The sequence below is a fragment of the Pteronotus mesoamericanus genome, unplaced genomic scaffold (genome assembly GCF_021234165.1).
Source record: "Pteronotus mesoamericanus isolate MK-2021 breed Mesoamerican mustached bat unplaced genomic scaffold, CSHL_Meso_final contig_105, whole genome shotgun sequence".
Taxonomy (NCBI): domain Eukaryota; kingdom Metazoa; phylum Chordata; class Mammalia; order Chiroptera; family Mormoopidae; genus Pteronotus; species Pteronotus mesoamericanus.
In genome coordinates this window covers 12,208,890-12,232,804 of record NW_026555006.1, presented here as the reverse complement: position 1 = coordinate 12,232,804, position 23,915 = coordinate 12,208,890, and the positions used below count along the sequence as shown (strand labels likewise).

Below are 23,915 nucleotides of genomic sequence, written 5' to 3'. Positions count from 1 at the left end.
GTATTCTTTATTCTTTTTTTTTTTTTTTTGTATTATAAAACTGGTAAATTAAGGATCAGAGTTCCCCATTTTGCTTGATTATCTGTGACATTTGTGACTTATTTTACATGCCATTTTGCCTTTTCAATAAGAACGCCGTATAAGAAAACTAAGTGACAGATTAGGCTTAAATACTTATGTATCTGTGTATGTAGGAGCCATTACAAAATCCTTCTGAAATACCTTTGTATCTAAATTGGAAAAATTGCACAGAAAGGTTCTAACTATTTTATCTTTATTGAAGGAATTTCTTTCCAAATGTGTTAAAAGTGACTTAGAGTACTTCACACTTGAAATGAATGTGTGGTTAATGTATGCAGCGGGTAGTTTGGGGACTGTAGGATAACCAGCTCTTCTCAATTTTTTTCCTTTTATCTTTAAGTCTTACATTTCCTCCTTTGTATTCCATTTTTAGTTACTCATCCAAATAAAAATACTTTTATTGGCACAGGGATACTGATTGTAAATTTTTGCTTTAGTGCTTCTGAATGGTCTGGACATTTACTCATTGTCTTACTCTATGCCAGGTGCTATACTTGGCTCCTAACTTTTATATCTGATTTAATATATGTAAAGGGATTATATAAGGCTGTTAACTAAAAATGCTAGTGTTTTTATGTAGTATGCTCTAATTTCAAGACACGTAAGACACAGTTTACATTATACCAAGCATCTTTTCTTGCAATAAGGAAAATAAGTGAATTCATTTCAAGTGTATGGACTTAAAACATAAACCAACATGAAGTAGTCATGTGGTACAAACCTTCAAAAGCATATACCATAAGTGATTTATTCAGTTGGTGAGAACCCAATTATATGATGTTATTTGTTAGAAATTATGAAAAAAGAAAGATTACTTGCTTTTTTTATCTTCATCTGAGAAGTAATAAAATGTAATTTTGAATCAAACCTCTTTGCAATGTTTCAGGAATGTTATACTACAGTAATTTAAACATAACATGAAAAACAAAAAGACTTCATATTAAAGTTTCTTTATTTTCCTAAACCTAGGATGGTAAGCGGATGTTTGGCACCTATTTTCGTGTTGGTTTTTATGGAACCAAGTTCGGGGATTTGGACGAACAGGAATTTGTTTACAAGGAGCCCGCAATAACCAAACTTGCAGAGATATCTCACAGACTGGAGGTGAATGCTGTGGTGGTTCACATAATGTCATCATTAACTTGCAATGATGAATAGACTTTCAGATCCAGATCTAATCATTTAATTATCCAGATCCTGCCAAATAAACTAATCCCATAGATTATAAGGAATTTTGGTAACTACAATAAACTCTTTGAAATATTTCAAATCTTTTATGGTAACAGTAAAAATTAACATGGCTGTACAAAAGCTAATTTTGCTCAGGAGTCTTTCTCAGAGGCCTTCTCTATTCTCTAATACTGTTAACTTCATGTGAAAGATTTTTTTCTTTATTGTAGGGATTTTATGGAGAAAGATTTGGAGAGGATGTGGTTGAAGTAATCAAGGATTCTAATCCTGTAGACAAGTGTAAATTAGACCCTAACAAGGTATGGCTGATTAGACTGTAATGATACATAGGCATATCTTTGAGGCTCTGTGATTTAACGGTGAGAAAATGAAGGACTTTTTCCTTTCCCAGGCATATATTCAGATTACCTACGTGGAGCCGTACTTTGACACATATGAGATGAAGGACAGAATCACATATTTTGACAAAAATTATAATCTTCGCCGTTTCATGTATTGTACACCCTTTACTTTAGACGGTCGCGCCCATGGGGAACTTCATGAGCAATTCAAACGAAAGACCATTCTGACTACTTCGCATGCTTTTCCTTATATTAAGACAAGGGTCAATGTTACTCACAAAGAGGAGGTAAGTTCACAAATGGGGAAGCAGAATTAGTGAAACAAAAACATGGTGAGAACAGTGTGGATGTACCATTAGGTACCACCCTTCACGTGGTAACATACTAGAACTTTACCCATTTTTGAATCATTAACTTTAAACTTATTTTCTAAGTCCCTAATTCACCGTCAGCTTTTACTTTGAAAGGTTGGTTTCTTTTTCATTAAGGCATCCAGAGTTTGGAATTTATTGTTAGATGACAGTTTACAATTGATCTCCAATTTTTCTCTTATTTTAGCTGATTATACATAAAGCTCATTAAATAGCTTCCAGTACAGTGACCTAATAGCTGTTATTTTACCCAGATCATCTTAACACCAATTGAAGTTGCTATTGAAGACATGCAGAAAAAGACACAGGAGCTGGCATTTGCAACACATCAGGATCCCGCAGATCCCAAAATGCTTCAGATGGTACTCCAGGGATCTGTAGGCACCACTGTGAATCAAGTTAGTGCTTTCTGCTGGTACTGTTTGATTCAAATTATAAATTGAATGTGGAATGAGTTTATTTTTACATTTAGCAAGGATCACAATTAAGAGCCAAAACAAATGAAAAAGATATGTGTTAGAACTGGTTGCAAAAGACATTGAAAGTACAAATGAAAGTAAACTGAAAAGCAAAACTTGTTAGTATATTCTCACTTGTAAAGGTTTTCATGCCTGCCTTCTATATTGCCTGTTGTTTTTTTTTACCTATCTGTACCTTTTTTAAAAAAGATTTTATTTATTTTTAGACAGAGGGGGAGGGAGAAAGAAACATCAATGTGTGGTTGCCTCTCACATGCCCCCTACTGGGGACCTGGCCTGCAACTTAGGCATGTGCCCTGGCTGGGAATTGAACTTGTGACCCTTTGGTTTGCAGGCCAGTGCTGAATCCACTGAGCCATACCAGCCAGGGCTCTGCCTGTCTGTTCTTAAACATTCCAGTAAGAAGGAATTGATTCACTTAAAATAGACTTCCCTTTCAAAGCTTGTACTGAAAGATGTAGTTGAAAAGGAGTGTTCGTTTTCAGAGCTATGCACATGCATGTGAATGCCTACTCTCTTAGATACTCTCTGACATTATTTTCCTCATGTCTCCTCAATGAACTGTGAGGATTAAATAATGTGGAATCATTGTGAAATTCTTAATATTATGCGTACATAAAATATTACTGTTGGTTTGTCATATGTAGATTAGAAGTCGTCCCCATTATCTCTTTACTGATGATTAGGGAATATTCCAAGGTATGAGAAAATCCAGACAGGATTCTGGTAAGATTTTACATAATATGTCTCTCCCTATATTTCAAGTTAGAGGAACAAAGCCAAAAAACAAAACTGAAGCAGACATTTTAAGACCTTTAGCCCCTAAAACATACTTGCAAAAAATTACCTTCTTTAATTCAGTGTTGGGAACACATTTGGATACTAAAGAAATCAAGTCTAATAATCTGGATTAACAATTGACTGCCAATAGCCCAACAACTGTTACATCAAGGATAAATTAAAGAATGTAAAAAATACACGGCAAAATGCACTAATGAATACTATAGTCATTCCTTGAGCTCCTGCTCCTCTTCTTTGAAAAATGGACTAATAATTTAAATGCAGTAGGCAAGAATATAGATTTGACATTAGGAAAAACTACTGTAAAAACATTGCCAGGCTCTGAAGAGTTTTAATAGAGGCACAAACATATCCATTAAGCTTAAATGCAGCCATCTCAGTGCTAAGAAAACCCATTCAGGTAACTTCTATTGCTAGGACCTCAGAAAAGACAAAACACACCTCTTGTTTTTATTTTACAGGGGCCTTTGGAGGTTGCCCAGGTTTTCCTATCTGAAATACCCAGTGACCCAAAACTCTTCAGACATCACAATAAACTGCGACTCTGCTTCAAAGATTTTACTAAAAGGTATTCAACACTTCCTGCATAAAGATCTTCCAATTGAGAATGTCCAAAACCACAGCGCAAGGGTCTTAAGGGACGACTAAAAGAGAAAATATAGGAAAGTGGTTGACAGTGAAAAATAGTCTGTGTATTTCTCCAGTTACTTAGATCTTTAAATGTTTTCTTAATATTATTTTAATTTTTTGCAGAGGCCTTTTTTATCTTTTGATTTATTCTTTCATATTTATTACTTTTATGTTTTTGTTAATGGTATCTTTTAAAATTGGTTTACTGACATACAGAAATGCATTTGAATTTTATATATTTTACATGATAATATTGCCAAACTCACTTGTTAATTCTAATAATTTGTAGAATCTTTCTCACAGTGATGTCTAGGAACTTCGGCACTGTGTGAAACAGTAATAGTGATGGTTTTCTTCTTATTCCTATCTAAAAAGAAATGCTTCATCATTGAATGTAATGTTTACTTCAGGTTTCTTTTGTAGATGTTTTAACTGGATTATAGATGCTCCCACCTATTTGTAGTTATGCTAAGAGTTTTTATTGTAACAAATTTAAAATTTTTGTCAAATGGGTGTGTGTGTGTTTCATATTTGGTAAAAGTTTCCTATTATTTTACTTGAGAGTTTACAACTGTTTCTATGGGTGAGATTGAATTACAATTTTTACAATTTTTTTTTTGTAGTCTTCATTAGGTTTTGATATCCAAACCTTGAAAAGAGAGTTGCAAACTCTTCTCAGGAATGCTTCTTTTTTTCCCCTATACTCTGGATTAAAAAAAAAAAAAAAAAATACACACGCGCACACACACTCTCTCTCTCTCTCTCTCTTAAATAATTGTTACATTGGGATTACCTGTCCTCACAGTTTTGGTAGAATTTACATGTTGATGGTTTCTTTGTGGATAGATTTGCGATTTGACTGATTTGATGTATTCGATGGTTCTAGGATTATTCATGTTTTTTCTTGTCTCTTTTGGTAATTATATTAAATTTACAAAAGTGTAATTTCAGATTTGCATTAAATTGTACATATTCTCTGTACCTTTATGAACTTCTGCTGTATTTGACCGTCTCATTTTTAATTTCTAGTAGAAGATAATTAGCCTTCCTCATTTAATCTTGCCAGCACTTAGTTTTTTCCCCAAAGAACCAACTTTTGCATTTGTTTAGAGCCATTATACTTTCAAATTTATTTCCTTCCTTATACTTAAAAGTTTATTGTGTTCTTTTTAGATGGCTTAGCTCTTCACTTTTAACTTTCTTTTCTAATATAAGCATTTAAGGCTATACATTTTCCTCTGAGCATCCCTTTAGTTACATTCTGCAAGTAGTGATACATATACAGTGTTTTTAATATCCTTTCATTTATTTATCAAGAGCCCAGACATTTTTTTCTTCAATATCTGAATAAATTTTTGTCAAGAACTATTCATTTAAGAAACATTTGATTGAACACACGCAAACCACTGTGCCAGATGCCGTCAGTGCCTCATGAACGAGTATGGTTATAGGCCTTAAAGAGCTTTTAGTTTAGTGGTGATATGTGGGGGGGGGGAGAAATGGCTTCAGATTTAACATTTAAAAATATACAATTTTCATTGAATAAAAATATGTAATTTTCAGTTAAATGAAAACTGGAAGTGAATGTTAATTTTTAAGGAACTCAGCTGATCATCTGTTCCTTTTTAAACCTGATAGAAGACAGGATACATAACATTCAACCAAGAAACTGAGTATCTTCTTTGTGGTGAATATATTTATAGCACTAAGCCTTCAAACTATTCCAGAAGAAATTTTTTGACAACACACTGCTTTTTCTAGGTGTGAGGATGCCTTAAGAAAAAATAAGAGCTTAATTGGACCAGATCAAAAGGAGTATCAAAGGGAACTGGAGAGAAACTACCACCGCCTTAAAGAGGCCCTGCAGCCTCTGATAAACAGAAAGATCCCTCAGTTATACAAGGCAGTATTACCTATCACCTGCCACAGGTAAGCTTATTTTTCTATTAGTTTGGATATGTTCAGAAAAATAAAATCTTGATTTATGTGTTTTAATAGTGAATTAGTCTAACTCGTATAACATGGTTTCAGATATTGTGTCTCCTGACAAGTTCAACTAGTATAAACCTTTTATTGTCTCTACCTGAATCGTCCTCCAAGATGAGTTCTTTCTGTAATTCAGGAATCACAAAGAACTCACACTAACCAGGACACCACGCATAATAAGTCTGGCCTCTTAAAACTATGTCTTTAAAGTCCTGTCACATTTTCTGGTATTTTTGTGGAAGAATGCACTGGAACGTATCAGGAGCCAAGTATTTATTTCTCTTAGCCCTGACAGTAAATAGTATGCAGTGTTTTAGACTGGTATTAAAACAGGTAACTCCACTGAGTATCAAGAAGGCTTCAATAGTTTTCTCCACTTTCTAAGTGTGAAACAAAGTTAGAAATGGAAATAACTTGGAATTTTCTACAACTGATCCTAGTTGCACTTGAGCAGGTAATTTAACGGAAGTTTTAGATTTCTCTAAAATGTCTTACCTTAAAAACGTTGTTGTGGACATTAAATGGCATGTAAATTTCCAAGGGAGGTGCTTAACATTTTACTTTTTAGTACCTGAATTGTGGAGAGGGCATGGGGACTACAGGATGAACTGCTTTTTTCGCATCTTGAAATCCAAATGTATATGCAACTTGAGTCATTGTGGCACTAAGAGTTTCACACCCTCTTCTTTGCATTAGGAACAGTAAAGCCATTAAATTGTACTTACCAGATTAGTATTTGGAAGGCCTTTGACGTTGCTTATAAGAAAACAATGAAAATGCGTTCTATAAGATACTACAAAAGAAGTTAAACTGGCTATTTGATCATTTGGCAATCAGTCCTTGTTCCTCAGTTCTTTCTGTACTTCTAGACCTCTGAAAAAAGATCATACATTCATTCAAAAAATGTCTACGAAGTGCCTGCTGTATGTCATGTCCCTTACAGAAAGCTTGTAGATTATCTGAATTTATTCCACAACATACAGGAACCGAGATGAGAGGACCTGTTTCACATCCTTCCTCTGGCAAAATATTCTTTTGCTTCCACCATCCTGTACTGATACAAGCACCCTAGGTGATTTCCTCTTAAAATTCCCCACGGGAAGCAACACTAGTCCCCTCCACTTGGGGCTTCTCCTTCAGTCATTTCGTAATTTCTGTCTTCCTGCTGCCTCTGACCCCCTCCGCCAGTCTTACGTTCTGGTTGAGGTTCTGGACTGAGGGGGCCGGGTCCCCGAGGTGAGCCAGGGCATCCTCCTAATACTTGTCTCACTTTCTTCCAGCCTGGCCAGCCCTTTGCAGTGGACTGTATTCTTCCTACCTGAAACTTTCCCTTACACTGTTGTCCTGAGTTTTGCCTTCTCTATGGTCTGATTAGGTCAATCCTCCAAGCTTTTCAGTTCTTAATGTCTGCAGTTTTTTTGGAATTTGGAAAAGCTCTTTTCTTGTGAACAGTATGTAGCTTTTAATAGTGTTACTTTCCCTGGACCCAAAAAAAACACACTTTGAAATTCAAAGCAGGGCATGGCTTTTTTTACCTGCCCTCTCTCCTTTCCTGGAGATTGTAAACCTCAGAGCTTAACCTTAATAGTAGAAAGGATACGCAAAATAATTTAAGGATTAAGGAAAATATATTGAAGTATTGAAGAATATTCTCTTCACTAACATCTTCAGAACTTAGAAAATAAAACTTAAAATGTTTATTTTGCTGACTTAAAGTCTGGACTATAAGATACTAAGTTAGTGGTTCTCAAAGTGTGATCTGGGACCCCTGAGGGAAGGGGTCCCTGAGACCCTTTCAGGAGGTTCCTGAGTCAACTCTATTAATACCGGTAATAAGGTGATTTGCCTTATCACTGTTATTCTCGAGAGTATTGGTCTTCCAGAGACTACATGCAATATGATATTGTAAAAAAATGAGAATCTAGGCCTTCTATTAAGCCAGGCAATATAACTGTCTTAAAATTTTTTTGCAAGCTATTTTTAATAAATAATGCTATTTATGTAATGAGTTATTTTGTGAAATATTTTAGTTTTAACTTCTAATATGGTGTCTGTAATCCACATAAACAAAAGCTTCCTGGGGTCCTCAATTTTTAAGTGTAAAAAGGACCTAAAACCCAAATGTTTGAGAACTACTCATTTAAGACTTAGAATTTAATATTTTAAATAAAAAGTACCTGCCTTTTGCCTTTTAACAACAGCAAAGAAAAAAAACCTTTTCCTGAACCCTCTCCCAATATCCCTTAGTTCCTCGTTTTATTGTAGTATCTAATGCATTTATTGGACAAATGAATAAATGACCAATGCACTTGGTAAAATGGTTACTGTAATTTATCTTTAATCTATAGAAAAATCTATGAGCCATAATATCTATAAGGCAGAGTAACTTGAAAAATTAGTAACAACTCTGGTGCCAAAAAGTTTTAAAGTTATTGTCTGATGGCAAAACTTTTGAAATAACTCTGGCAGGAAAAAAAAAGTAAAACCTATTTTAAAGAAATGTGCAAAAACTGTTCACTTACATGTCCTCATTTTCTCCCCAGAGATTCCTTCAGTCGAATGAGCCTGCGCAAAATGGATCTCTAAAATAAATAAATTTGCTTTATACATTTGGAAAGAGCCACATATTCAACATCGAGTGTGAAAAGAAAATCCACTGAAAAATAAGACTTGGGACTTAATTATGGAAATTATAGCATTAATTTACTCAATGAAGAATGCAGTGGCCAAAACAATATCAAATGTAGATTGTTGAAATTTGAGAATCATGGCCATGGCTTCTAATATTCTGGTAATACGCTGTTATCTTTTTTAAAAGACATTTTAATGACTCAAAGGTACATATACGTTTACCATTATTTATACCATAGCTAATGTTAAATTTATTTACTTTGTTTGTATTTTTTAATTTATATTACCATTTATAGATTCATTTTGGAACCATGTTAAATGTAGTAATGCTTATTTTAAAGGTACTATTAAATATGTGAACACTTACACTAATTACACTGAGTGGAACTTTAAAAAATGTCTATTGACAAAGGCAGAGGGTAAGTTAGTTAATTCAAGAACTAGTTCAAAAACTGGCAAAATGAAAATAAAAATTGTTAGTTACTTTATGGCCCCAGAATCCCAAATTAAATGAGTAAATTAATGGGTAAAGATACTGAGAGCTGGTTTGTGAAGTCTTTCAATTAGCAATAATGGCACCTCAGATAAATCTCATTGGCTACGACACTGCCACTGTGCAAACCTTAGTTTGTGAAGTCTTAAAAACTGGTTTCTAAACTGTTTTCCATTTAGACACCAAAAGGGATTTAGAATAAATTGCAAAAATAACTTGAGAAAGCTAATGACATTGACAGTAGCTTGACCTTTGACTCTCAACCTTATTATACTAATGATGGTGGTATGAACTTAATCATTCCTATGTTTCAAATCTAACAAGACTGTCATCAGTTTTTTCGTGATCTGAACTGTTAGATTTCTGCCTTAAAGCTGTAATATCACCATAAAAATGTTTGATCTTAATCTTCCAGCTGAGTGAGAAGTTATATTTTTTGATACTTGTATAAATTTTGCAAAGTACATGTAAAATTAGTTGTTTTAATTGAAATTAAGAATTTAAAATAACTTCATAAAAAACAAACACAAAAAAATTTTGAAAATATATTTCAATTACTTTGCCAAGATTTCCCCAAGAAAGTACATTGATGATTTCTGGAAGTGTTCTGAATGATTTTTTCTTTGTGAGGTATTACAGCATATAGAAAGTCATTTATAACCTATTCCTTTGATCTACTTACTAGTTACATGAATTGCTTAGAACTTATCAAATTTAACACAGTGCCTTCATTCTGTAGTTGATGTTGAATATAAGATCTCCAAAATATCTGATTCTCCTGAGTTGCACAGGTGATCAGAGCATACAGGTGAGGTGACAGTGTTATACTCCCCCTTCCAGTCTCCATTTAAAACAGGCAATCACCATCTCAAATTCCTCTGACCTACATCATTTAAAGACTGAATTATGAAAAGGTTTTTTTTTCAGATGAATCAACAGTGTTGGACCACAAGGGGTTAACAGAGGAATCAGAAAGGTATAACATATTTGGGGACAAAGGATCCAGATGTACAATAAGGACAGGCAGGAGTTCAGAATGGAAACTCATTATAACAAAGGTAACATACTCTCTCTTCCATGGGTGGGGAAGGAGGGTGGTAGATACAAGGGAGAGAATATTAAATCCCTAGGTCATTTCTCCTTAGGTTACATTTATGTAAGAGTTTCAGTAGTTTCACACAAATCTCAGTGACAATATCAAGAATTTTAATATTTATTTATGATTTCATTATCATGCATTATTATTTTCTGACAGCTCATAAGAGGATTCCTCTTATTCTTAAAACACTGGTATACTGAACACTTGGTAACTTATCATATACTTCAATTTTCTTTAAACCTTCTCCTGTAAGGAATCTGTACTGGCAGTTGTTAACCTTGGCTGCCCCTTAACTATTACAGAGGCACAGGTGCTAGCCTAGAACTTATGGGCACCATCAGAAGCTAATGGGTAGTGATCAGAGCCATTTGTTTTTAAAAGTCCCATTAGAGATTCTGAATGTAGAAAGAGGTAAGCACCATGCCCACCTGTATCACACCATCCTGCGGAAGAAATTTGAATATTAACTAATTTGTTAGCTGACAGGTACTCTTATTTGTTGAAATGGGATAAAAGTATTATTCCAATAGCATATATTCTTTAGAATTATTTTGAATATTAATACCAAAAATGTCCTTTAACAAGTCATAATATAACCAATCACTTACCAATTTAATCTATTTAAAATGAAAATTTAACCAAGTTTTTAAGTGTGCCCAAAAGTCCTCCAGTTTTGGATTCAGTGAAGTTATGTCTACTCTGAAGGACAACTAAATTTTTCTTCACTTTAACTTTTGAAAGTATTGAGTATTATTAAAATAATGCCTATTTATTCTCTTCTATGACTGTGTATACAATATATGTATAGTATACATACATACACACTGTTCTTTAAGTGAACCCAGCTATATTTACAGTAAAAAGATGCAAGAACTGGAACATTTATGTACATAGTTTTTAAGCATTTTAAATTTTATTGACCTTCTGATTTTTAAAAAAAGTTAAACTTAAGGTCACACCTCTAAGTTTGATGTACTATATACAGATTGTGCAGAATAAGACTATGAAGGGATACAAATTAGTCCATGCCCAAAAAGATATACTAAAGAATCATCTTCATAAATACATACAAAATTCTTGTGAAGATAGGACTGTCTAGATTTTCCGAGACACTTTCAAAGTGATCCAAGGCACAAAATGTACACAACTGTGAATACACACATATTCCACGCTTTGTGCCTCTAATACAGTAGCCTATCAAAGATTTGGCTTTATGACTTATAAAACGAAATGTACTGAAATGATATTTTGCTTCTTAGCTGAAAACCCACAGGACCTATAAACATGTAGATAATTACTCCAAAATATGGAGATACAAATACAAGCACTTTATTTTAAAAAGCGAACACAAAAGGTGTAAATTCAAAAGTGTTTAAATGCTTCCATTTTGGATAATTCAATTAAGAACCTATACAAGTTTGTTCCCAGAAGCTAATACATCACTAGTCTCTACTAAGGAAAATGAATTCTAAAAATTAACATGGTTTTCAGTAATTCAAATTTCACTATATAAAAACCTAGAGACCAATAATATACAATAGCTTCAAAAGAAAAGCTAGACTTTTGATGTAATCAACTTTACCGATGTTTGTCTGGGTCTATTTATATACACAAGGAAAATACACTTGCTCTATAGTTTCTTATAAAATAGCAAATAAGGAGTAGATGTGGGAGACGTAGAAGGGGAAAGAGAATTCAAAAAGTCCTTCTCTTCAGTAACTTTTACTTCAGAATCATCAAAAAGCAACCACTTCCCCTCATACTCCTTTAAGCTTTGCACTACATATGATATTTTGTTCTCAAATCCACTAATGTTAATGCCTGTTTGGTCACTGGATTCCTTGTTTCTATCAGATTCTTGGGTCCCATTAGTAATGTCAGTCTCTGAATTTCTGTTTTCAGCAAATGCTGTACTGGCACCTTTATCAGGATTAGATACTTTGTTGTATAGCTCATAATCAGCTTTGCTCTTTTGTCCTCCAAGAAGTCCAATAGCTTCTACATTTTTTTTGTTCAAAACTTTACTCGGCTGTGTGTTTCCATTGACTCTAACTGACACTTCTTCATCATCATAATTTTCAACCACACCCCTTGCTTCCTCTTCATTCAGTGGTTCTGGCTTACCCATTTCACACATTTGGCCGATCACAAAATTTTCTTTATCTAGTTCTAGACTGCTAAGGTCTGTGACTTTAACAGAAGCAGTGTAGTGCCCACTACTGATTGTAATGCCACTGTGCATCACAACTGCAAACAATCCATAGCTGTCGTTGGTTGGCTTTGTACTCCATTCTTCCAGTGACAATTTAAGAGGTGTCAGTAAAGGAGTGTTGATCTTGGAAAGTCCACCACCGTAACAATCAAACCTTTGGGGGGGAAAAAAAAAGGTTTTTTGCAATTCCATTTTATATACATTGTTTTATACCCAAGGTGAAACCAGGTATGACTGAACCCTTAATAAACACAAAAGACTCCAATTTTATATACTTAAAATATTTACCCAAAGAAAAATACCGAAAAAAGTACTAATATTCAAGTGTTTCTGTGACGGCTATATGGTATTTCACCCCTAATTTTGTGCAATGAGAAAACTGCATTTTAACAAAAAACCAACTACAAACCAAAACCATTTTTTAATTCATTTTAATGTGAAACCTGTCTCCACTAAGATTTGGGGACAAAAATAAGTATTACTGTAGCAAAGAAAACATCCACTGAAAGAAAAAACCATGTCATTCTTCTGGCACAATAAAATATGTGAAGAACCACTGGGAAGACCACATGGTCATTTCAAACAATTCATTGATACAGGAAGGACTAATATCTGCAATGACATGTATACATGTCAGAAAAAGACTATTCAAAATGTAATTGGCAGTTTTATATTTATTTTTAAATTGCTTTTAGATATTTAAATTTTCAACTATAGAAGAAACTCAAATTGTTCAAAAATTAGTTTGATTTCCTGGCTTACCTTAACACTAGATTAATTTTGCCCTTTTCTCCCCTCAAAAAATTCTTGATGAATATAAAATTTGTTCTCTGCTTTAATCAGTTCAACTGTATCTAATAAGGAATGAAAAGATGTGTGAAGAAATCAAATATGTATTCATACCGAAAGGACTTGAACTGATGCATTTTTACACAGAAACTAGAACTTTACCAAAGCCATCTTTACAAATTACTTCATTTCAGTAGTTCATATTATTCTGAACAAAACTTCTTATATAGCAGCTCATTTTTTTCATATAACTTTTATTTATAATACTCACTCTAAGCCACTAGCAGCAAAACACTTCAAATGAATGGTTATAACTTCAGGCATTTTGTCAAACAAAAGACTTCGTTCAGCTTCAGTATAATGATGGCAATTTTCACAGAAATATTTATCTTCTCCTACAATCCTCTCCACTGAAGCAAATTGTGAAATTGCCCATCTCAGGGTCTTCATTTCTGTTTTTGGCTCTGGAGAAACTGTATAAGAGAATCCTTTCACTCTCAAATGAAAAATCTATCAGACATTTAAAAGTTAAACCACAAAGTTTCACATTCAATTAGCATGCAGCTTCAAATGAGTAATCCTTCCAATAATTAAACACATTTCTTTTTAGTTTCAGAACTCTTACCATAAATTATCATCCTCAACAGTGCACATCTTTTAAATATTTTTATTTGGTCAGTCAAAAGAAAATTTAGATGATAGAGACAGGAAACACATGACAAACCTAGTCTCTGACTCAGTATAAGACAGACTTTATACTTAATAGCCAAATTACAACATCTGAACAGGTAAAACAGTCTCATCATCATTTCCTGTAACATTTCCATACTTCTTGTGGTTTATACTAGACAAAACAGTGGCTCAAATATTATGTTAACAAACATATCCTCAGTAACGCTGAGAAATTCAGGTACCCAAATGTTAACTTATCAAAGCGTTTCATTTTCTCATTACACTCTACACGTCAAAATAAAGATTTCAGTTTTCCAAATGCCAATTATTAACTGAAGCTATGATTTTATTATAAGCAGAAAGATTTTATAACAAAGTGACTAAGACAATTTCTCAATAATTATACAAGCTATTATTAGATGGCCCTTATTGAAGAAAACTGTAATTATCCCATAGTCCTTAGAAAAACCCCAATTGTGCTTACTTTCAGAACTCTCTTCTACTTTGGAAAGCTCATCTTCTTGTACTGGCACACTGATGTCTTGAAAATCTTCTCTTCTTTCTGTTAAACTTTCACATTCTAAGCAACGAGTCCTTAATACCAACTGACCTTGAAATAATTTCTCTACTAGCTCAAAACCAATGTGCTCTGTGCCTAAAACAAAAATTGGAGAATTTAAATCTATACACATTAGTTTTTAAGTATATCCCAAGTAACCAATATTCATTGAAAGCATGAATAAAAAAGGCTGACTTTCAAATCTCAACTTGCTTATTAGCATTTAGAGGTCCCTTATTCATGAAATAAATCCCCCATAAAGACAGAATATGTATTGTCTCTAAAACAAATAAAATTAAAAAGTCACAACTGTGTCTTCCTAATTCTTTTCCCAAAGACACCCATATATATAAATAACCCCACAATAAGACAGACACATTTGGTAAAACCATAACCACATCAATGCTACACATTTTCCCTGAGATGTGCAGATCTGGAACAAACTAGGTAAAAATCCAGTTCAAGTACAGTGAAACTTAGTTCTTTAAAACTGCATTTCACTAAATGCAGTATCATTCATGAGCTTATGTCAAATATTGCTTCTGTAACGGTAAAAGTATTCATCCTCTTTCCATTAAAATGTATTGAATTCGCTTAGTTTCTAAACCATAAACTGCCATTACTTTTAGATTGACATACACACACACACACACACATCTAAGAACTGTGCACAGAACACCACAGTTCATTCAGTGTAAAATTTCTTTTTAAACAAAGAAAAACTTTAGCCAGATTTATACTGTACATGTATCTAAGAAGAGAAATTCCAATTCTGCAACTGTTAACCTGTCTACCTAGCAACGTCTAAGAATAAATTACACTGACCTTTATTGATGGGCTTAACTTCGTTACCATTAATGGGCTTAATGTTAATCCCTGAAGATTCAAGTCCACAACCATTAGTTGTGTTATCATTTTCACACTTCCCAGAGTCCTCTTCAAGATCATATTCATTTTCTTTAGATTGTCCTTTGGGTCCTTGGTTTGTTATTTTCCCCAGACTACAAAATTTAGAAAGAATGCTGGGTTGCTTAGTTGTAGACTTTAACCAATTTACTTTAATTTTTGATTTCTTCTGTGAGGGTCTTGCACTCTCATTTTCAGAAATGTGGTTGGCCATTAATTTAGGAGGAATCTCTAATGTATCACCTGTAGCTTTTCTTTTTGATCTGGTTTGTCTCTGGTTCTCTTCCAATGACTGGTGTTCCTTGGATACCTTAACTTTTTTCTTCGTATTACCAGATTCAGTGTCACTTTTCCTTTTCCCATTTCCTTTTGGGAGTTTATCTTTATAGTCTTCAAAATGCCTCACACTCTCCATCTCTATGCTGTTACCACCACTAATATCCTCTTTCTGATGAGGTTTTTCTTCTATCTTGTTAGATAACTCTGCCACATCTTTTTCCTCTTTTTTTAGGAGTTGGCACGTTTCTTGAATGTTTCCCAAAATACACTGCAATACTTCCTGGGCATCATGCTGTAGATATCCTTCATACATAGGATTGAGTTCCCTATAAATGAAAATTTCCATTTCATATATTCTAGTGTTAAAAATATAATACAAAAAAAAAACTTTCTATAGAGAAATGAATACATACCTATAGGGACATTATGACTTTATTTTTAAAATCTAAAAACATTTATTCAGCTACTAATGTAAAACTTAAACTTGTAACTAAAAGTAAAAATAAATTTTACCTCATTTTCATTATCACAAATACATTGATCCTCTTCTGAACGTACTGTTGTTAATAACGAACACATATATTTGCCATGTACCAGGCTTTATTCAAAATGCTTTTTTATATTATATGTATAACATAATTCTCACAGTAACCCAATAAAATGAGTATTTTTATCACCACTATTTACAAATAAGGTAACTTGCTCAAGATCAGAGAACTAGCTAAGATACAAAGCCAGGATTCAAACCTGCTCTTAGCCACCATGCTACACTACCTCGTAACAAATATATAGCAATATATTACACCTACGTCTATTACTAAACCAAATGATTATTTTTAAAAGACTTAAAACTATTACATTTTAAATAAAGCTATTTTATATATAGGATGAAGTTTTATCTTTTTAAGACAATACTACAAAGAAATCTAATCCAGTTACCAAACAGTTCTCTTCTAAACACACACAACAAAAATAGAATTTATAGTTCTTATGCATAATACATTTTGAATATAGTTGTATAATTCAAATATATTTGGGAATTCAGAACTTTCCACATAAAAAAAGACCAAATATGGCACATAAGTAATAAAATATATACCACCATGATAGGATAGGAGGCAGTATTCCCTAAGACACATTGCCATTTCTACAGAAAAAGGGATTTCAAATTATAAATATGAATAAAGACTATAAATAACCATATACATTTGGATTTACTAAGTTTACTACCAAACTTACGAAAAAGCTTCCAGTTTTTGGAGTCTCTGTGATATTAATGATTATAAATCTGTAGACATGTTCGCGTATCACTCTCCTCCAAAGCAAGCTATAGGTAGCTAACTTGAAATCCTAGAATTATACCTGAGTGTGTTAAGCAGTCGCCTTGGCTGAGTAGCAAGTTCATCAGTATATTTCTCTGGATTTAAGAGAAAACTAGCCTGAAGCTGTTCAACTGAAATGATCAAGGACTGTAAACTGCATATTAGTTCATAACTTGCCAAAGATTCTTCTTTACAATTTCCCTGTCAAGAAAGAAACACACAAGTCAATATTTTTGTTTATGAACAAATTAAATACCTTCCCCTTTATCTTCATCTCACTAGACAAAACTTTTCTAAATTTAATTTCATCATAGCACTAATTTTATGAAGGTATACAAATTTTTTAAATTTTAAGAGGGTTTTTTTTTGGTTATTGTCTATTATGTGGATGACAATGATTTTTTCTAATTACGTGAGTCAAAGTTTCCTTTACATTTACTTAAATTTTAAACTGAATCAATTGGAAAAACAATAAATGAATAACGAGTGGTACAAAGGTATGATAAATTATGATGGTGGAATACAAATTACGATGTTTATTGATAAACTATAAATTAAAAGACTGGTCAAGACACTGTAAAGGGGATAATCTAGTTAGCTACCCTGCAAGAATGAAAAATAACTGCCTTTCTGACAATGTAAAATACTGAGAAATAATCCTTGTCATCCTCCTCCTAAATCCTCTGTGTATCTATTACTTTTTTATTTGGAAGCAAGTGAGTTTCCATTATTTTTTATATTACTTTGTTTTTATTTTTTACCTTTTCCTTTTGATTGACTTCATCTTTAAGAGCTTCCTTCTTCTTTGAAATAATATTAAATAAGTGCTTCACTCCAGATTTAAAACCAGGACAAAAATATAACACCTATAAAAAGTGAGATTCAGTGTTTACTGAACAAACACATGCTTTTTGTAGAGCACTGTTAAATGTGCATTACTTTTTGCAAAAATTGGTCTCTATTTCATCATAATAACCCACTGTCTTCCCTCAGAGGCAATACTGTTCTGAGCAGACATTCCTGAGACTTACCGTTTGTTTTAAGGGTACAACACAAAACAGATACGGTTGTGCAAGGGGTTAAGATACTTACCATCATAACAGCAGTAACTGGGCAGAAAAACTAAAGGTTTGGTATCTTCCACTTAACCAAGGTCTACTCAGTTTGGCTCTCACATTTTTATTTAATATACCACTTTTTCTTACCCCAAAGGAAGTTTCTAACAATTTAGAATCATTATTCTTATTTTAGCCCACTCTGGTTTATTTATAATCAAAGGCAAAGATAGTATGGACAATTAAAATTCTCTAATAATCTGAAATTCAGAAGCATTATATATCATCCTTTGCCTACTCAAGTTTTATTTAGCAAAATTGTCCATTTACCTGAAGTATGCTATTAAGATAACAAGTATTGCCAAGATTATTCAGTCCCACAAATGGTAACAAATTTTCTCTCTTCTCACAGTTTATAGGTGAGGACTGTGCTGCAGGAACAACTTGATCACTGTTAAGTACAAAGGGGAGAAGAAAAATATAATGAAATAGTATCTTAAAGAAACAAAATAGATTTCCTAGATTTAGCCTTTTCCCCTAAGGTTGTATGATCTGAAAAGCACATGGATTTTACTCAGATGACATTTTAAGAGAAAAAATATGTACAGGTGAAAAAACTAGCTGTACACCTGGAATAAAAATTTTACAAGCACTTTTGAAATACTGTTACAATTAAGAAGCCTCAAAATTAATTCCATCAAGAGGCTATCAATCCCATTTTACAGAGTAGAAAATTGAGGAACTGGTAGTGATTTGTTAAGCCAACATAACACTTTTTTTTCTTTAAAGATTTTATTTATTTATCTTTAGAGAAAGGGGAAGAAACGGAGAAAGGGAGAGAAACACTGATGTATGAGAGATAAATGACCGGTTGCCTCTCATATGCCCCCAACTGGGAACAGCCTGGCCCACAACCCAGGCATATACCCTGACTGGGAATCGAACTGGTGACCTTTCCGTTTGCAGGCTGGCAATCCACTGAACCGTAACAGCCCAACATGCCACTTGTATCAAGTACAGCTGACCCTTGAGCAGTGCAGGGGGGAGGGTGGTCTAGGGGTACTGACTTCCCCTCCACCCAAGTGCATAGGTGACAATTCCCCTAGAGCTTTTGACTCCCCCAAAGTTAACTATTCGTAACCTACTGGAAACCTTACGAAAAAACAAAAACAATCAGTTAACGTATTTTGTATGTTATATGTATTATATATTGTAGTCTTTTAATAAAAGCTAGAGAAGAGAAAAATGTTATAAGCTAGAGAGAAGAATATTAAGAAAATCATAAGAGAAAAATACATTTATGCTATTTACGGAAAAACATCCCCACATAAATGGACCTACAGTTCAAACCCATGTTGTTCAAGGATCAATTATAGTTTAACTCTAAGAACCTGGGAATAACTTGACTGACAATATTTGGGAGGCTGCACTAAAAAGTTTCAGATTCTATTACTAAAAGAGTAAGAGGAAACAGAGTCTATGAAGAGAATTATATAGTTGTCCCACACTTAAAAACAAGTTGCTGAAGTTTATAATTCTAATACCTCACCTTAACAAACATTAGGTCATTAGAGCATTTTTATTTTATAGTTGGGAGCTACTACTCTAGCACCTCCAAGTACTTATAGACATGAATGCTGGTAAACAAAAGCTTCACATCCAACAACCTAAAGTGATTAGTGGTGAATATCAGGAAATTACATATACAACCAAATCTTTAGTCATAGAGCAGAGTGCGTGTCTGCTGAATAGGGAGCTAGCATAGACTCCAACTGGAGCTATTGATGGAAGAAGTATTTCATTTTGTTGTGATTTCTTTTAAGTCACTGAAGAATTTGGATCAAAAGCGTTTGTTTTTCAGTTTATTTTAAATATAATTTGCAATTGTACACTCCCAGCATGTGTAATAATTCATACATTAGATATGACTACAAAGTTTGAACATCTCGGATGTCAGGTATTCTTAACCAAAAAATTACCCATTTCTTTACCCTTATACTAAATGTGTTGTATTACAACCATGTTTAAATTGAAAAACAATTTTAGTCCCTAAATACTTCTCCAAGTTAAGTCAAACTGGCTGAGCACAATGTAAATGAGTTAATATTATGGACGTGATCCCTGATGGGAACCACCAGTTTTGCTCTGTTTCTACTACATACTGCTAGACTTGTCTCACACATATGTAGGGGGGGGGGGTTCCCTCTATGAACTGTCAGGTCAGAATGCCTGGAAGTATCCATCCAACTTCACTGCTTCTTCACTGATGGGAAAATTTAAGAGTACAGAAGTATACTTAAGATACCTACATTTCAGATCCTCTATATTCAGAAGCTTTTTCTTCATTTTCTTGAGAATCTGTGAAATCCAAGGCTCTCTTAGTTTCCTTTTTCTGAAAAAACTTCAAGGAAAGTCTGTTTTTCTTTGATGGACTACCTCTTGAAAGCCCATTACTTTCACTAGGAATAACACCAGGCATTTTTCTCTCCAAATCCCAAAGAGTTGACAAGTACTAATTTATATAGGGATGTTATAATCACCAATCATATCTGTTAATCACAGAAAAGGTTTCATTAGTTTTCAGTTATCAGCTGTATGCAATAAAATCAACTTTGAAAACAAATTTACCGAAGAATAATACTAATTGGAACTTCATATTTGAAAACCTAAAGCCTGACAATAAGCACTCAATGTTCCAATGCTTGCCATTTATTCTTAACTTTCTTACACAACAGAGTATCAGATAAATGATATTTTTTTTAGCCTGCTATTAGATTAAGGGTCACATCTACCATTTTAGCAGAACTACAGTAAAGTACATTAAGAAGAGCTTCATTTTTATTATAATTTATTAATTCACCGAGGAAATACTGACCAAGCAACTACCACCTCTAATTACAACGTACAGGGTGGGAAACAGTGCTGAATGGGAAATAAAAGGATGCTTGGAATGAGTCTTCCTTCCAAGATCTCTTCTACTTATTAATATGAATACATGAAATATAGTCTCTAAAAAGTATAATTTAAATTGATCTGATGGTGTTATGCCTAAAAACTTGAGTGAAAAGTAAAAAAAAAGTTGGGATTGTGGGCAACTTTGTGTCTATAAAATTCTTATGCAATATGCAGCTTATTTTCCAAATATTTTTAAACTGTACGTTTTTTAAAAAAAGAATAATGCTTTAAGTAGGAAAAAAAGATGACTTGCCTTTTGCTATCTTTCTTCCCAGTTTTAAAGTAAAACCATTAGGGTTTTTTTTTTTAAAGCACTATTTGTGGTAGTTACTTTATACATCACTCCTATTTTTCATTAGGCCAAGTGGGGGAAAATTAAGAGGAATTATTTCAAAACCAAAAGCTCAGCAATGACTCTCAACTATAGATAAGGAATAATACCATGAACTTACAAAATTTCATCCTTACTAAGCATTTCACTGGTTGTCTCTGATCTGGGAATTCAAAACACTGAACTCGGCAGTGAAACCACATTTTTGAGACTCAACTCAGGAATGTGGAAAGTTGACCAATTTCCCCATCCCCTCCCTCCAACTCCAAACTCTCTCCTTGCCACTTAATGCTACTGATGAAATGCTACCATGAATGAGATAACCCAGCCTTAGCTAAGTTGTCAGGGATCTCTAAGTATTAAAAAAGTTTTTCTTGGGAACCAATTCTAATAAATGATGGAAACTGAATGTTCTAAGAAACAGAGTAACCAGACTTAAGTAAATAAAAGAAAAACTGATCAAGTAGCTGAAATAACGGATTATCAATCCTAATTAATACACCAACCCTCCTGGCTCCCTCAAAGCAATGATTATTTAACATTACTGAGAATGTAACATTTCTTGCTCCTGGCTTTCCTTAAAACAGAGGATTGTTACATTAACAATGTTTCGCCTATAAAGTCTCAAATTCCACAGAAAAACACGAATCCAACAGTAAATGTTCTTGAACAAATGACAGCATGAACACTCAGTCCCATCAACTTAAAGTTCTTTTTCTAAAAACACGACCCAATTCCAATTTTCCTTTCTAAAAACACGATTCAACTCCAATTTTTCACGAAAAGTGCAAAACAAGAATAACATCCTCGACAAAGGTTTAAGGCACGTGGCGTTCTAAATACTTCTAGAAAAATTAAAACAAACTGCGCGCTAAAATTGTGCAAGTACCGACACAAGATAACGTAAATGAAAACATTTCTTCTCCCAAATACGAACCATTCTACGAGCGCAAAAGTGAAAGATGACGAAATTGTGTTGATGTCGGCGCCCGTCACCGCACTGGGCACGGCAGGAGCTCGCCTGTGGCGTCCTGGGCTTGAACCAAACTCCCGGCCCCCAAGCCCGTGGACTTGGCCAAATTACACCCAAGCCGCACCTGCTTTCTCGAGTCCTGCAGCGGCAGGAGGGGGCGCCCCGTCCTGTGCCAAAGGGCTCGACTCGACTAGCAGTTCCGCAAGGGCGCAGCACCGACAAGGTCCCGGGGGTGGGGGGTCTCTTCACCGCGGCACAGACGCCAGCGTCCCAGAGCAGCCCCACTCGGGAGCCGGCCCAACTTGCGCCGGCGCCCCGGCACTGGCCTCTCCTCCCCAGGCCCTCCTTACCTGGTCATGGCCCAAAGCGAGGTCCGCGGCAGTCACGCCGGCCACTCCAACCGGAATGAGTGTGGGTGCGACAGATGAGACCTTGCCCCGAGCCCGCAGAGTCCCCGGCCCAAGGAAAAACTGTCTGGATCGCCCTCCCCGCGGGGGAGTGACCATTCGCTTTCAAGAGCGGGAACCCGAGCCGCCGCTCGGTCTTGCCTTGCGCCGACACCAACTACATCCCCGGAGCAGCGCCCGCCCGCGCCTGCCCCGGGATGGTAAGGAGCGCAAGAAGTACTCCCGCTGGCGAAGCGCCCGAACCGCTAGGGTCTTTCCCACTCCACCACCGAGGGGAACTTGGCGCGTTTTCCTCACTCTCAGGACCCCCGTGTTTTAGCCTCCGCCCGCGCCAGCGCCGCGATTGGAGGTGGCGTCCTTCGCAAACGCCGGTTCTAGTCTCCACGGTGCAGAGACGCGAAAGGCAGGAGCTGCCTCGCGACCGCCACTAGCCCCCTGGCACGCACGTGCCCCGGAACCATCTGGAACGGTAGTTTCCCTAAGATCCTAACGGGTTCTGCAGTTTCAAATGCGGCAGGCACCGTCATGGGCAGCTCGCACGGGTCCTCGCTGAAGGCGCGCGCTAGGTGCTAGAGGCCTGGCTGGCGGGCTCGAGCTTCACACCCCTCCTTTCTTTTTTCTTTCTTTCTTTTTTTTTTTTAACCATTCACGCGAGTTAAAGGAAAGGCGTTTGGGTTAGGAGACGATACAGAGACAAGATGGGACGGCTCCTTCCTGGAAAAGGAGCCGCCAGGTGCTCAAATCCACCAATCCGTGAACAATCCCCAGCCCTTGCTGCCCCCCATCTACCGATGAAAAGGAGCCAATCAGAAGTACCGAGGCAAAAGCCAATTGAGTGGGCGGGGAAAAGAAGTCCAGCCAATACCAACAAGAAAAGATTAACCAATGTCACCCCAATAAATTCAATTAAAAAAAATTTTTTTAAAAGGAGGGCTCCCCTCAATCACTGTTGGACATACAAAGTATTTTTCAGGAGCTTTTCCCCTCCTGCTCACACTCGCGCTAAGTGCGCGCTCTCGCTGCCGACTGTTAAATCTAGCTCGGTTTGGTGAATCCTCTACGCCACCGAGGGTGCGGTTTCCGGACTGAGGCCCTCGCAGTAAGCCCCGCCCCTTCCTTGCGTACACCCTGGGGCGGGGTTACCAGGGAAACTAGTTTCAGAAAATGGCTGACTCGTTTGCTCGGTGGTGGGCGTCAGGGTTTTCTCTTCGGAATCGCAGCCCCAGCCCCGCCTATCCATAAAAACACAAGGGATACCATGGGTAACTGTAAATCTAAAGCGGAATACTGCAGAGGTCTTTCCCCAGCATCTCCCACCCCCCCCCCCCCCCACCTGGCGCACACACGCACAC

At 35.5% G+C, this 23,915-nt stretch overlaps 2 protein-coding genes and 1 pseudogene across 10 annotated transcripts in view; 1 reads left to right on the top strand and 2 right to left on the bottom strand.

Annotated features, from left to right (window-relative positions):
- Positions 1-9,416, top strand: part of DOCK7 (dedicator of cytokinesis 7) — a 198,004-nt gene extending 188,588 nt beyond the window's left edge. For 4 of the 8 annotated variants that reach the window (XM_054574129.1, XM_054574110.1, XM_054574092.1 and 1 more), the window contains 7 exons: positions 1,051-1,185; positions 1,482-1,571; positions 1,664-1,900; positions 2,239-2,382; positions 3,726-3,832; positions 5,656-5,823; positions 8,424-9,416. In XM_054574129.1, coding sequence (XP_054430104.1) covers positions 1,051-1,185; positions 1,482-1,571; positions 1,664-1,900; positions 2,239-2,382; positions 3,726-3,832; positions 5,656-5,823; positions 8,424-8,466 — 924 coding nt within the window. In that variant the 3' untranslated portion in view covers positions 8,467-9,416. The remainder of the gene's footprint in view (positions 1-1,050; positions 1,186-1,481; positions 1,572-1,663; positions 1,901-2,238; positions 2,383-3,725; positions 3,833-5,655; positions 5,824-8,423) is intronic. The other 4 variants (XM_054574119.1, XM_054574101.1, XM_054574084.1 and 1 more) reach the window with 1 other exon arrangement.
- On the bottom strand, positions 8,942-9,135 carry LOC129071447 (uncharacterized; annotated as a pseudogene).
- Positions 9,417-11,027: 1,611 nt separating the features above from the next.
- On the bottom strand, positions 11,028-22,960 carry USP1 (ubiquitin specific peptidase 1). 2 transcript variants are annotated; one of them, XM_054574052.1, is made up of 9 exons: positions 22,507-22,960; positions 20,207-20,446; positions 18,228-18,348; positions 17,604-17,708; positions 16,883-17,043; positions 15,161-15,846; positions 14,261-14,431; positions 13,376-13,577; positions 11,028-12,469 (listed from the first exon to the last, which is right to left on the bottom strand). In XM_054574052.1, the coding sequence occupies exons 2-9, from the start codon at positions 20,374-20,376 to the stop codon at positions 11,734-11,736; spliced, it is 2,352 nt and encodes a 783-aa protein (XP_054430027.1). In that variant the 5' UTR covers positions 20,377-20,446; positions 22,507-22,960; the 3' UTR covers positions 11,028-11,733. The 2 variants fall into 2 exon arrangements, with proteins under 2 accessions (XP_054430027.1, XP_054430033.1); XM_054574058.1 differs by lacking the exon at positions 22,507-22,960 and having other exon boundaries at positions 20,207-20,454.
- Positions 22,961-23,915: the final 955 nt, after the last annotated feature.